The sequence below is a fragment of the Globicephala melas genome, chromosome 16, assembly GCF_963455315.2.
Source record: "Globicephala melas chromosome 16, mGloMel1.2, whole genome shotgun sequence".
Classification (NCBI taxonomy): Eukaryota; Metazoa; Chordata; class Mammalia; order Artiodactyla; family Delphinidae; genus Globicephala; species Globicephala melas.
Window position 1 is genome coordinate 36,804,554 of NC_083329.1, and position 15,202 is coordinate 36,819,755.

General features: G+C 40.1%; 1 protein-coding gene across 10 annotated transcripts in view; it reads right to left on the reverse strand.

The window, feature by feature from the left end:
* The window catches only part of STAMBPL1 (STAM binding protein like 1), a 46,647-nt gene that overhangs the window by 21,773 nt on the left and 9,672 nt on the right, over positions 1-15,202 (reverse strand). For 8 of the 10 annotated variants that reach the window (XR_011376776.1, XM_060286050.1, XM_030865008.2 and 5 more), the window contains one exon: positions 2,728-2,810. Coding sequence is in view for 8 of the 10 variants with exons in the window: in XM_060286050.1 (XP_060142033.1) it covers positions 2,728-2,757 (30 nt within the window). In the remaining 2 variants the exon portion in view is untranslated. Of the gene's footprint in view, positions 1-2,727; positions 2,811-6,538; positions 6,558-6,581; positions 6,817-15,202 lie in introns of those variants that run through there. The other 2 variants (XM_060286048.1, XM_060286049.1) reach the window with 2 other exon arrangements.

Here is a 15,202-nt window from a genome sequence, read left to right on the forward strand (position 1 = left end):
CTGTACTAAATACCTGACATCGATACCTAAGGAAAGTTTTTCATAAAAGTTAATGGTACGATAAAAATAATTCTTTTTGCTTAAACGTGTGGTCTACACACCAAAAAGATACACATCTCCAGGGTAAACATACACTCTTTTGGACTAAGACCTCTTATAGGTTTCAGCTACAATTATGTGGCAGTTTCTGGGTATGCAAATGTTTTAGGTCATTTTAGGTAAAATATCATTGACCCTTATATCCTCATGGAAGCAAACCAAGAGATGGATTCCTACCAGGGTAGGGATCATGTCATTATACTTGAAGGGCCTCCAAGAGATGGCTTGGATTCGAAGTTACTATCAGGATTCAATTCTATTCCAAAACACATCTGGTTTTAAAAGTAGCTTTCAGGGCCTCCCTGTATCTTTACCAAGTGAATAAAACCCCACCAATAACTCCAGGAAAAACCTTTTCAAGCATATGGCCATTCCCCCCACCCCTTTTTTAACATAAAGACTCTCTCAGAGCTTGACATAATAGTAACTACACCATTAATTATTCCCTGACTGAGAAAATAATAATTATTACTAAAAAAAAGTCTGTGATATTAATATATTTGTATTTTATTAATAAAAACAACATCTATACACATCTGAAAAAACATGGAACATATACATTCAGGATAATTATTCAATTCTTCAATAAAAAGTCAGTGCTTCTGAAAGGTGAAAAAGCCAAATTTTTTCTGTTAAAGGCCATATAGCAAGTTTCTTAGCCTCAGTGGGACATATAGTCTCCATGGCAGCTACTCAGCTCCGCTGGTGTGAAAGCAGCCATAACCCCACGTAAACAAATAATCCTGACTGTGTTCCAAAAATATTGTTATTTGACCACAGGTAAATGTTTCAAATGTTTCAATGACATCATAAAGTTACTGGAAAAAAAAAATCTATGGAAATTAGGACATTTTCTAAAGCAGACTTCTAGCCTCCTGGGTGCACAAAAGTAACTCGTCCGTTTTTTATTACTATACAGTCTACCCTGAATTATAATTATTTGTATACAAGTTTGTTTGTTTGTTTTACGGTACGCGGGCCTCTCACTGTTGTGGCCTCTCCCGTTGTGGAGCACAGGCTCCGGACGCGCAGGCTCAGCGGCCATGGCTCACGGGCCCAGCCGCTCCGCAGCATGTGGGATCTTCCCAGACCGGGGCACGAACCCGTGTCCCCTGCATCGGCAGGCGGACTCTCAACCACTGCGCCACCAGGGAAGCCCTGTATACAAGTATTTTTGACTCCTTATGAACTCCATGAGGGAAAGGAATCATTTTACACTCATCTCTGTCCTCTGGAATGTAGTATATTCCCTGCAACACAGATGATAACCAATAAATGTATCAAATAAAGGAGGAAGAGAGACAGGGAGCAACATGATTATAATTAGATTATCTTTTTATCTGAAGGAAAAAAATAAGATTTATTTTCCCTTTATGGGAATGGTGCTGCCTTTCCTAAGTTTAAAATTGATTTCAGAGATAAACTGGGAAATAGCCTAAACTCTTCATCAATCTGTAGTGTTTCATTTGCATATGAACTTCTTAGATGTAAATAAATTTTCCAGAGGAAAAAGCCTTAGTGTTCATTTTTACATTGACATGTCCACTAAAATTTTAGTTATTCCTACATAATGTTCTAGAAAAACACACAAGGCACTCCATAAGGATGACTCCTTCCTCTGCAGAGGTGGAAATGGGTCAGCCTTTATTATCCCACAGTGCCTTGACAATATGGGGTCAGAAAGTGAAAAGTTCCTACAATTTTCTGCTCCTCAAACATACTCTCAAAAGCAACTGAGCATCTGTGAAGGACTTTTTCCTCAGAGAGAGAACACTAACCTATTTCAGAGCAAGAACCAGGCTCTACTTCTTTATGTTCTGGTGCTAAGCTTTGTGTGTGTAGGGTATTCCGCTGGTAGCAGTATACCGCTGCTCCCAGGGCTACAGGGGTAGTAAGTGGGTTTGGGAGGGTCATCAGGAGGAAGGGGAGGGTAATGACAGCTTTCGTTTAGCAAGTCCCAAGGACAGGCTGGCAACATCAAAACTACGGTTTCCAAAAGTTGTAAGGCACAAAGTACAAAAACAGGGCCATGGAGATTATATAACGTTCCTATATTCACATTCAGAGACTGATCTGGGACACACAATAAGCTCATGGGATCCCAAGGCCCCTGTTATTTCCTCTCCAGCACGTTATTTCTTCTAAGATGTAGCTCAGGAAGGTGTGTATTATGTTGGCTGTAAGGGGAAAAGATGAAAAGGATGAGAGTTTCAAGTATTCACACATCTACACAAAGATCCCAAAGCAGCATCTAGGTGTTAAATAGAAAGTTATTTCCTTGGTCATTACCACACAAGGTAAGCCTCTACTTTTTATCTGGGGAGAAGCTGAGGCACAAAGAAGTTGAAGTACCTGCTACAATGTCATTGGTGTTGTGCTAAAGGACTACACTCCTGGAATCAACCAGATAAATTAACATTTCACACTTCCATGGAAAAAAAAGCATTATTTTTAATTCTAGCAAAGATGGGTTTATTAATCACTTCCTCAAAGGAGAGGACCACGCAGATGGATGAAAACGGCAAATGCTCAACTTCCTGAATTGTGAGTCATTTCACATTCAGTGTGTTTCTGTTCTTCTTTTTGGGTTTTCAGACCACATGTAAAATATTGGTTGGTGCCACCTACCAGGGAATTCACCGTTAACGGCTGATCCATGTTGTCCTGTCTACAAAATGATGGTGTTTATTGTTTCTTCTCAATCACTTCATCTGTTTCAAAGACAAAAAGCAGAGCTAAGGTTATTTCTTGAGAACTCAAGTCTCAAATCCCAAATGCCAGGCTTATTTCTGCCTCAGAAAAAATATGAACAAATTGAAATAACTTATATTATCTGAGACGACTGGAAATCTCTTCCTGAAAATACAAAACTGCAGGTGGTTATAAGGTTTCTTGAAGCAGACTTTTAAAACAGGAAGTGTGAAGAGAATTAGTTATTGCCTAGTACCCAGTATGAATCTGCTGGGTGTTATCTTAGAATACTATGCAAGGTTATAAAGTGGATTTACTTGCTTCGAAAGGAGAAAGAAGGTCATTGTGATTGAGAGCATGGACTCAGACCTGGAGCCCATCTGGGCTTAAACTAAGTCTTACTGGCTGTGGTAGGTAGAATTCTAAGAGAGTGCTGTGATTCCTGCCCCTTGGGATCCACAGGTTTGTGTAATCCCCTCCCCTTGAGTGTGGCCAAGACCTATAACTGGCTTCTCATCTCAGCAGAACATAGCAAAGGTGATGGGAGATTACTCCCATGTTTATTATATTCTGTCACATGGCAAAGACGAAGAGATTCTGCAGATATATTAATGCCCCTAATCATTTGAGGTTCAATTAATCAGAAGGGAGATTATCCTGAGTGGGAGACCTCTCTTGCTGACCTGGAAGACTCAGCCATCCTGAGTTCCACAGCAGTAGGGAGATGAATTCTGCCAAGAATAACGGCTCTTGGAAGAGGACTCCAAGCCTCAGATCAGATCCTTACCCTGGTCGACGCCTCCATTGCTGCCTTGTGAGACCCCGAGCAGCGGACCTAGTTGTGCCGTGCCTAGACTCCTGACCCACAAAACCGTGAGATAACAAATGTATGTTGTCTTAACACATGAAGCTTGGGGTGATTTGCAGTGCAGCAATAGAAAATGAATACTCTAGCTGGGTGACTGCAGGTAAATATCTAACCTTTCTGTGCACCTGAATAAAGGGGGAAAATAAGAGTACCTATGTCATGTCATTGTGGTAAGGATTAAATGACTTAGCACATAAAGTGCTTAGAACAGTTCCCAGCACATAGTCAATATCATATCAATGTCCACTATTACTAGAATCTTGATTTTGCAGTTGAGGAAACTGAGGCTCAGGGATGTTAAGTGAATGTACCCAAGTTCAAATAATCACTCGATAAATGTTAGTCTCCTTCCTTTGTATGCTAGTTTAGGTCGAGCTCTGCATGATCACTTCCCACTTCTAAATTTATGTCGGCTTATATATTCCACTAATCACTTATGCGACTCTGAACACATATTTTCTCCTCAGTTCCTCATTCATGAAATGAGGGGGTTAAGCTACACTCTTTCAAGTTACAACATTCTGTGATTCTCAAAAACTTCAGAAGTAGATTATTCAATCCTTCCGTGCTATTTTCTGACCTGAATCCATGGCTGGACAATCCTTCCAAGGAAAGTCACTTAGTGTGTTCTGATCTTTCCCCTTCATCCTCTCCAGTGATCCCTGGAGTACACATCAAGCTGTCGGCCTGCAGGTTGCAGAAATGCCCAAGAAAGAAAGGACCTACAGAGAGCCCCAGTCACAGTGTAGTTTTAAAATCCAAATTAATCCTGGGACCACTGAATGTAGGCAATCCCTTTGGGGGAATTACCACTTCTCGGTGAGAATAAAACGGAAAAAAAAAAAGACGTTAAAAGAGTTAAGGAGACAGAACAAAGAGGCTTATGGAGAATTTGAGGCTGGGTGGGGAGAGAACAGGACAAGGAAATACTAGGTACTCATTGATTAGGGTCTCCTAAAAGCCAAAGATGAATTCTTTTAGGGGTTACTCAGATCCTTAAACAGAGCGCAAATAATTTAAAAAGTTGGAAACATTAGCACAGCACTTCTAAAATCATATAACCCTGAGACTTGTTTAAAATGCAGATTCCTGGAACTCAAAAGGATTTTGGATCCCCTAGTTTTAAGCCCACCAATAGCATTGTTAGGATGTGGTGCAGGTGATTTTCATACATGAGACTTCCAAACAACGCTTTGAAAGACACTGCATCTGAGAATGTATCAAGCAGGATTCTTAGTTGCAAGCAAAGGCACTGACTCTTGAATCCACAGAATGATAATGGAAAGGTCACAAATTTCCAAGAAGGCCAGAGAAATTGGGCCTGGAGGCTACATACCCAGCAACATGACCCCAAATCACACAGCAGCACTGGTCTGCTGCCTGTCACTGATGGGCGGGGGAGCCAGCGGCTTCCATCACCGACACCAGCTGCTGTCTGGGAAACCACCTGTGGAGATGCCACATATTTTTTCATGTCACTAGTTTCTGTTTCAAAATATGAGATGGAGGTGCCTGACTGGCAGAACCTAGGTCACACGCCTGCAGCCAGGCTGCAAAGGTGGTTAAAAATGCAAAACGCAAATATCTAGCACTTCACACTTCCATAGGAGGCAAAGTGGGATGTGCCAGGTGAGGAAAGGTAGATTCAGGGCTGGGCGGCCAAAAACAACGGTAAGTGCACAGAAAAATCAAACTTTTCCGCAATTAGCTTCTAGACATATAAAATGCTTAATTCAATATATCTTGAACACCAGAATTTATTAAATTCCTATAGATGAAAACCAATAGTTAAATCTCTCTTTAACTCTATTAACTCCCACACACAAATTTATTTATAATTCAGAAACAGAAACCAACTCCCCTCAAATCTAATAAGGAAGAAGTTTATACATTGGTCAGTTAACTGCTTCTTTTTGGACCATTAACTACTCAGTAGCAGTGGTCCTGCCTTAATTCCTTTATTTTTCAATCTGCAGTCCTAGCACTTATCCCCTGCAATATAACAATTACCAATGTCAGCATAAACAGGTTATGTTCTCAAGACCAGTAGATGTCAAAGTGTGATACAGCATCCCCAAGGGGTCTGCAAGGTCAATATTATTTTCGTAATATTACTAAAACATTATTTGCTTTTTTTTACCATTCATCTGTATAGTGGAGAGTTCCATAGGGTACAAGTTAATGGCTATGCTCACTTGTATCTTCTTGTAAATGTCTGCTACAATTTTTAATATGATAAATATAAATAGATATAACCCACAGAAACAAAGCTTTTTAGTGCCCTTAGTAATTTTTAAGAGTGTAAAGTGGTCTCATGACCAAAAAATTTAAAAACCCGCTGCTCTAGATCAACTATGCAAACAAAGAAAACAAAACCTCGCCATGCTACTTCAATCTAACCAGAAATATAGTGGGCCATGAGAATCTAAAAGATGAAAAAATAATTGTCAAGTATCACCTTCCATTTGTACTACTAAGGTCTCACTAAAATAATTAGAAAACTGAGGGCACAATAAGAGATACCTTACCTCACAGAACCCAAGACCCACAAGAGCAAATGTGGCAGACTGCTATATAATCTGCAATACCCATTCTCTTTTTCTAATATAAAAATATAAATTTTTAGTTGATACATAGCCTGGATGTCTCTATGCCTCAACTGCCCCCAAGGAAATGTGGAAGCAGCTCTATGATTCTGCCCTTTGAAACCAGCATCAAGTAATGCCAAGAACAATATCGAATCTGTTAACACAGTGTTTCTTTTGTGACCTTTTTAGCCTAAATTATTAATTCCCTTAATTTTCCTTCTCTTTCTTTTTTTTTCTTAAATACTTTTTTTTTGGGGGGGGCAGGGGTGCTAAGCTCAGAATCCTGACTTACTTGCATACACAGAGCCAGATTTTCCAGAATACAAAAGACTAACCAGGCAGGAAAGAGTCTCCTGAGAGACCGGGCACACAGGACAGCCAGTGAGACCATCGCCCAAACGTGTCGTTTTCTCACTGGTACTCCTTTCAGGTTGAGTGCTGTAGGGAACTGGATAAGCAGGGGCGGCAGATGAGAGAGGCCAGAACACCTCATGCCACACGCTGTAGTCTCATTTCTAATTGGCCAAAAGCAGCCTTTCTTCTCCCCACTGGGTTAGAGTTCAGGTTTTCCTGGAAGAACATGGTGCAATTTACTTAGTTGGAGATAAAGCAAATGATCATAACCTAGACTGTGGGCTGCAGTGACCTAATCTGATTTAGATAAAAGGAGGTTAAAGGGTCACTCCCACGCTTTAAATGACAGAGGCAGGGGGCTTCCCTGGTGGCGCAGTGGTTGAGAGTCTGCCTGCCAATGCAGGGGACACGGGTTCGAGCCCTGGTCTGGGAAGATCCCACATGCCGCGGAGCGACTAGGCCCGTGAGCCACAACTACTGAGCCTGCGCATCTGGAGCCTGTGCTCTGCAACAAGAGAGGCCGCACACCGCAATGAAGAGTGGCCTCCGCTCGCTGCAACTACAGAAAGCCCTCACACAGAAACAAAGACCCAACACAGCCATAAATAATAAATAAATAAATAAATAAATAAATAAATAAAATTAAATGACAGAGGCAGAAAGGAGTATCTCCTGAGTCACAGGAGGCTTACAGATTGGGACCTGCTTCAGGAAAAAAAAAATGACCTAAGCCCATCCTTGCTTGTCATTTGGAAGGATTCAGATGTTAAAACCAAAGATTATTTTTTATACTCAAGAGATTATTTTTATACAATATTTGTAAATCAGAAATTATCATCTGCTGTGACCCAGATGATAACATTATTTGTACTAAAATATTGATAAATATGAAACTTGATCCGAATATTAGAAATAGCTTTTATTGTCTTTTTTATATACTTGTAAGTACTACACGTGAGTACCTGCTAGGTATCAGGCATTTGTCTCTTATTCCTAGAAGGATATCCCAAGTTAAACATACCTCAGCAGTGTGGTTAAGATTAGATCAATCAGCAAGAATGCAGTTGCTACAGGAAAGATTATTAAGTAAAACACCATGCCCAATATAGGTTTTGTATTTGTTTTTTTTTTTTTTTGCGATACGTGGGCCTCTCACTGTTGTGGCCTCTCCCGTTGTGGAGCACAGGCTCCGGACGCGCAGGCTCAGCGGCCATGGCTCACGGGCCCAGCCACTCCGCGGCACGTGGGATCTTCCCGGACCGGGGCACGAACCCTGTCCCCTGCATCGGCAGGCGGACTCTCAACCACTGCGCCACGAGGGAAGCCCCCAATATATGTTTTAAATTACTTTTAGGTAAGTCTAGGCTACCCTGAGGGCAATCAAGTTGCTCTTTGGGCCAGAAAAGAATTATTTCTCATAGTGCAGTACAATTTTTATTCTGACACCAGAATGAGATGGTTGGGTGCCCTTAACCCAGCAGCTCAGGGTTTGGGGCTGTATATGTGTAGGAGAAACCAGCTTCTACCACTTGTGAGGTGGGAGTGCTATGGTGTCTTATTTAACCCTTTTGTGTACTTTATCTTCATCTATTAAATGGGGGGAAATAACACCCTTCCAGAAGAACTCAGTGGAAGCTTACATGAGGTTAAAAAAAAAAACACACAAAAAAGAGAATTTCCTGGCGGTCCAGTGGTTAGGACTCTACGCTTCCACTGCAGGGGGCGTCCACTTCCATCCCCAGTTGGGGAACTAAGATCTCGCATGCCACGCAGCATGACCAAATTAAATAAAGATCATTAAAACACACACACACAAATTCTATTACAGTTCCTGGCATGCAGTAGAAAACTCAAAGAAAATCAGTCCCTTTTCACATCAAATGGTTAGAAAAGTAAGATGATGTACGTAGGCTTCTATTATACATAGCAGAGATGACTAATGTTTAACTACTTGCTTCATTGCAATGAGTCTTTGACAGTCGCTGTCAGTTGTCTATCCAACAGCCGCCCACTCTCCCCACCCCCGCTTCTTCCTGCCAGCAGGGCCCAGCCTCACTAGAGATATTCACGTTTCCAGACTCCCTGGCACTCAGGACTTGACTAGTTGGCAAGTGACCAAATCTTGGACAATGGGACCAGAAGGGAGAAATCTATTGGGAGGACTCGGAGATACTTTCATCTCTAACACAAAGAGATAGTCTGGAGAATATGTGCCTTTTCATCAGCTGGACATGTGTCTTCATGTAAGACTTGAAATGCAGCAGCCGTCTTGCAACCCAGACGGGTCAAGCCTAAGACCCAGCTGGATGGCAGAGGTGGAGGGTAGAGGGAGCCTGGCTCCTTGCAGACACTGTTGAGCTGCTGAGCTTACCTTGAAACCATTCTCCTCTGAACTGTTATTGTGTAAGACATAAGTACCATTGTTAAAGGCACTCTTAGGATTCTGTAATCTGCTGCCTAATTGATACAGGATTCCTCTGGCAACATAAGGAAATGTTTACCTATGTGAATCCAACGGTGAAAGTGGTAATTCTGAATACTAATACTAATACTAATATTAAGAAGAAGAAGGGGAAGAATTTGTGAGATTTAACAATTTTTGAAGGAAATATTTCTATAATATTACATTCTTCTTTGATTAAAATATAAATATTATTTAACTCTTTCTTCATGATTCACAGTTTTATTTCAATGTACCTGCCAACAGCAATGCTTCCCTCCAGTTCTAATTTGCTTTCATCTAGAAAATCACTTAAAAAACAACTTCTTTACTAAACTTCTCTGACTTCAGTCTTTCTCTCCTTTTAGTCTATCTTGATTACTGATAAAATAATTTAAATTTATTTGTAAAGTTAAAGTTTAACTGGACATGGGTCTGAAAGGATCTCCTGTGAATAAACTATATGCTGATTACAGTGACTGCTACCTGATTTCTAATTTGGCTGCTCAAAAATCATTTTTCTTACCTTTTCTTTCCTCTACTGTCTTCTACATAAGAGCAAGTTGAGTTCTGGGCAGGTGAGGTAGGACTATGTATATCACCTTTAATTCAGCAAAAGAGCTATCGTAATAATAATTATATTATTATGATAATATAATATCATATTATAGTAATGGGTTACTAATTATATACTAACTAAAAGCTTTCCTTTCCTGGTTATCTGAAGTAATGCATTGACCTCCATTCTCAGCCCCCACAACCGCCTTATCAAATAGGAAGCAGTTGAGTCTAGAGATTAGACATGCAGCCTCCAGGGTCAGACCACATGGGTTCAAAGCCTGACTCCAAGCAATAACTGCAGAATCACAACTACCCAGACTGCAAAGTGGGGTTGATAACAGTAACTAAGGAAAGACCTGTTGAGAAGGTGAAGTGAGAAAATGCTTGTGAAACCAACAGCGAGATGCTTGGTGTCAGGAAGCACTCAGCAAATGATAATGACCATAATCTCCATTTTACAGGGGAGGAAACTTGAGCCTAGACTAGACAAGCAACTTAAGTAAGTGGTGGAGCAAGGACTCAAAATTAGGTGTGTAATATCCCAGAGTTCATACTCGTAGTCACACAGCGATACTCGCAATTAATATTTAATAGCTGATGGTGAAATCAGGGGAGGGTCAAATTCTTGGACTTTGGACAAGAGTGATAGGATTTATTGCAGAAATGAGACTTCAGTTCAGCATTACATCTGTTTCATAGTCTTCCGGCCAAAGAAATAAAAGGGCATCCATTCCCTCCACTTGCTTCTTAGTCAGAGTGACGCGATGTCTGTGGACTGACCACCTGGAATATGTAGCGAAGAAATTCAAATGCATGATTATTCGACCAAGACACAGTTTAATTCAAAATATGTGCTGGTTTTTAATGTAACTTCTAAATTGTGGTACTCAAATTACTTGGCCATAAAAAAGAATGAAATAAATGTCTCTGTAGCTACATGGATGGACCTAGAGATTATCACACTGAGTGAAGTAAGCCAAAGACAAATAACATATATCACTTATGTGGAATCTAAAACATAATACAAATGAACTTATTTATAAAACAAAAACAGGGCTTCCCTGGTGGCGCAGTGGTTGAGAGTCCGCCTGCCGATGCAGGGGACACGGGTTCGTGCCCCGGTCCGGGAAGATCCCACATGCCGCGGAGTGGTTGGGCCCGTGAGCCATGGCCGCTGAGCCTGTGCTCCGCAACGGGAAAGGCCATAGCAGTGAGAGGCCCACGTACCACAAAAAAAAAAAAAAAAAAAACAGAAACAGACTCACAGACATAGAAAACAAAGTTATGGTTACTGAAGGGGGAACGGGGGAGAGGGATAAATTAGGAGTATGGGATTAACAGATATATGTTACTATATATAAAATAGCTAAACAACATGTATTTACTGTGTAGCACAGGGAACTATAGCCAATGTCTTATAATAACCTATAATGGAAAAGAATTGGAAAAAATATATATATATGTATAACTGAATCAGTTTGCTGTACACCTGAAACTGACACAATATTGTAAATCAACTATACTTCAATAAAAAAATAAAATAAATTCTGGTGTTCAAAAGGCATTTCATATGCTCACAAGTATACTAATTTATGATTCTGTTGTACTTTTTAAATGAGGTGATTCAATTAATATCTTCATAAAACAATTAAAAATTCATAAAACATTTGGAAAATGAATTTGAAGTGTTGGGGAGAAATTCAGTTAATTTGCCAAGATAGATTCATATGAGCTTAATTGTGTTATCTTGCTGTTGAAATACTAAAATTTCATGGAAATTATGCATTCTAAAGATGAGCCACCCATAAGCCACTAAACTCTAACATCCACTTGAACATACTTCCCTTTTTATTGCAATTTGCTTTTAAGAAAATACTATCCAAGGTAACACTCTTGCACTGTTGGTGGGAATGTAAATTGATACAGCCACTATGGAGAACAGTATGGAGGTTCCTTAAAAAACAAAATAGAACTACCATACGACCCAGCAATCCCACTACTGGGCATATACCCTGAGAAAACCATAATTCAAAAAGAGTCATGTATCACAATGTTCATTGCAGCTCTATTTACAATAGCCGGGACATGGAAGCAACCTAAGGTGTCCATCAACAGATGAATAGATAAAGATGTGGTACATATATACAATGGAATATTACTCAGCCATAAAGAGAAATGAAATTGAGTTATTTGTAGTGAGGTGGATGGACCTACAGTCTGTCATACAGAGTGAAGTAAGTCAGAAAGAGAAAAACAAATACCGTATGCTAACACATATATATGGAATCTAAAAAAAAAAAAATGTTCTGAAGAACCTAGGGGTAGGACAGCAATAAAGATGCAGAGGTAGAGAATGGACTTTAGAACATGGGGAGGGGTAAGGGTAAGATGGGACGAAGTGAGAGAGTGGCATGGACATATATACACTACCAAATGTAAAATAGCTAGTGGGAAGCAGCCACATAGCACAGGGAGATCAGCTCGGTGCTTTGTGACCACCTAGAGGGGTGGGATAGGGAGGGTGGGAGGGAGACTCAAGAGGGAGGGGATGTGGGGATATATGTATATGTATAGCTGATTTACTTTGTTATAAAGCAGAAACTAACACACCACTGTAAAGCAATTATACTCCAATAAAGATGTTAAAAAAGAAAAGAAAATACTATCCACAAGTTATCTAATTCAATGAAGCACAATGAGTCAGAAATACATTTTTTAAATAACATCATCTTCTTGCCTGCCAGATGCCTGAAGCCCAGAGATGAGGTCAGTCCTTGGGCATTATTAATCAATTTTATTTAATTTTCATAAATTTCCTAAGGGCAGTGCTTGAAAGGCATGAATTTAGTCCAGCACTACTTTCTTTCTTTTTTTTTTTTTTTTTTTTGCGTTACGCGGGCCTCTCACTGTTGTGGCCTCTCCCGTTGCGGGGCACAGGCTCTGGACGCGCAGGCTCAGCGGCCATGGCTCACGGGCCCCGCCGCTCCGCGGCATGTGGGATCTTGCCGGACCGGGGCACAAACCCGTGTCCCCTGCATCGGCAGGCGGACTCTCAACCACTGCGCCACCAGGGAAGCCCCAGCACTACTTTCAAAAGCAAAAGCTGTCCCAGAATACCTCTCATACGCTGCTTCTCCAGTGTTCCTCAACCAAAGGAAATATTCTAACTGTTCAACGTATTTCAATAGACAGCTGCAGTCACATTTTTGGTTTTGAACTAGACAATCTCTTCAACGAGGTGGACAAAACCAAAACAGGCTGTGTCCCTTCATAACTTTCCCTGGCAGGTTACTTTTAAATGTTTAAAGAGCCCCTCCCTATACTGCCCAAGTCGTTAGCAAGTGGCCATCCACTGTTTCTCTTTGTTCGCCCCACTCACTTCCTTCTTATTTTCCTTCACTGCAGCTTATACCCCTCTACTCTGATGTAAAGTTTCCTCTGAGTGTGGTTCCTGGGCCACCTGCACCATAATTACTCAGTGGAGGAGGAGGGTGGTTGTTAATAAGAAACAGATTTCTATGCCCCATCAAGTCAGAATTTCTGCCAAGGGTGCCCCACAGAGCTCTATTTTTATCAAGCAGCCTAGGAGATCTTTATGCACATTGAAACTTGAGACTCACTGCATCAGATAAAACTGCTCTAAGACAGTTACAAATAACCCCCTAAATACCTGCCTTGATCAGCTGAACAGTACCTACTTTCGAACAAACTCCTGCTTTGCTCTAAATGAAGTAGAGGCATTTCCTTTTTCCTCCCACTTCCCTCACCTTGCATCTTACCTATTAATTTTCTGTCTTTTAACATACTTTTATTCCATGGGACACATTTCTTTCAAGGCTTCATTTAAGGCTTAATCTGAGCACTGTGTCTACACTCCATCCACTTTCACCAGGGTATCCGACTGTGATTTCTCACTCAATAGTTCCAAGGCTAATAACTACTGTATATCTTTCCCACAAGTATCAGCTCCAAGTAAATTCATTCATTCATTCATTTATTCAACATTATTTATGAAGCTCCTACTTCCTGCTAGGAACAAGTGAGCAAAGACACAGAGGATATTGATCTTTTGAAATTTACCTTCTGCTAGAGGCAGGAGGTTGAGCACAGAGGTACTAAGATACTAAACAACTAACTGCACAAATATATCATTAAAACTGCAGTAAGTGCTACAAATACGAAATACAACAGAGGTGGTTATGCATTTTTTGGCAAAAATATCTCAGAAGTGGTGGTGTGTCCTTCTCAGTACATCAGGAGACACTGATTTGCCCTGTTATCAGCAATGTTTACTCTGATCACCTAAGTTATGTCTGCCATGTTTCTCCCCTGTAAAGATACTATTTTTCCTTTTGTAATTACAAAGTGTCTTATAGGGAATTACTTTGCCAATATGCAAGTATACTTTTGCCCATTCATTTTAGCATCCAAAGATTATTCTTTTCTGAAGTGATTATTACTGTGGTGTTTGAAAATGGTGAATTTTCTATTTCTATCCTTCTTTCTATATTTATTAGTTTAGTTGGAGTTTTTGTTGAAGGTTGTTTAATTTTTTGTACAAAATTTTAAAATTTTAGGCTGTCAAATGGATCTATTTTTTTCTTTTATGATATCTGGATTTTTCATCATTCTTTAAAAGGTCTTCAAACTGACTGATGATAAAAATTTTTTTTAAATATGTCTACCAATCTTTTCTCCTAGTAATTTTATGGTTAGTTATTTTTGAATAAATACCGTTGATCTGTGTGGAATTTATTTTTATGTAAGTAGTATGACAAGGATACAGATTCTTTTTATCATTAGGCAAAAAGACCCTGAATCTCTTCAATTTTGCTTAGCTTCTTATTTAATTCTCAACTCTGCTCAATAAGGTGATCTGCCCAAACTAGGAACTAAGTACATATTTATTAAATTGAAGTAGTCTGTTAATTGTACCTCAATGAAGCTGAAAAATAAAAGTCTGGGAGTGATGGATAAACTTACATAGAGAAGAGATATTGGCAATTCAGAGAGGAGGCAAGTATGCAACTGTGTTTGAGATACCCCAGGACTGGACTGAGAGTGGTAAAAAGAATGTAGAAGGATTAATAGCTATTGGGAGCGATTCCGAGGGGAAAAAAAACATAGAACCTGGAAGTTAAGTGGACAGACAGGGATATAGGAGCGTAAGTAGGCAAAGATACTGCAAATGTTGGCATCTAAGGGAAGTGGAGATGGTGATGCTTCTGACTTCAACAGAGAAAACTTCTGTATCTCAGTAAATGGCATCAACACCCAATTACACACAACCTGGCAAAACTTGGAAACAGTCACCATGCATCTTCTCCCTCCCTCAACTCCACATCCATTCTACCACTTATAGTTGCTGAGTCACCCTCCAAGATATCTCTCAAATCTGCATTTTCTCACCATCTTTCCTTACAGTACCCAATCTGTGTCACCCTTTACTCTGTCTGCATCGCTCGAATAGCCTTCTAATTGGTCTATTTGTTTCCATCATGCTCCCCTTTGTTTAATTCTATATACAACAGGTATGCTATTCAGATATTGTCATTTCTTCACTTAAAACCCTTTAATAGCTTTCCATCACTGTCAATATCA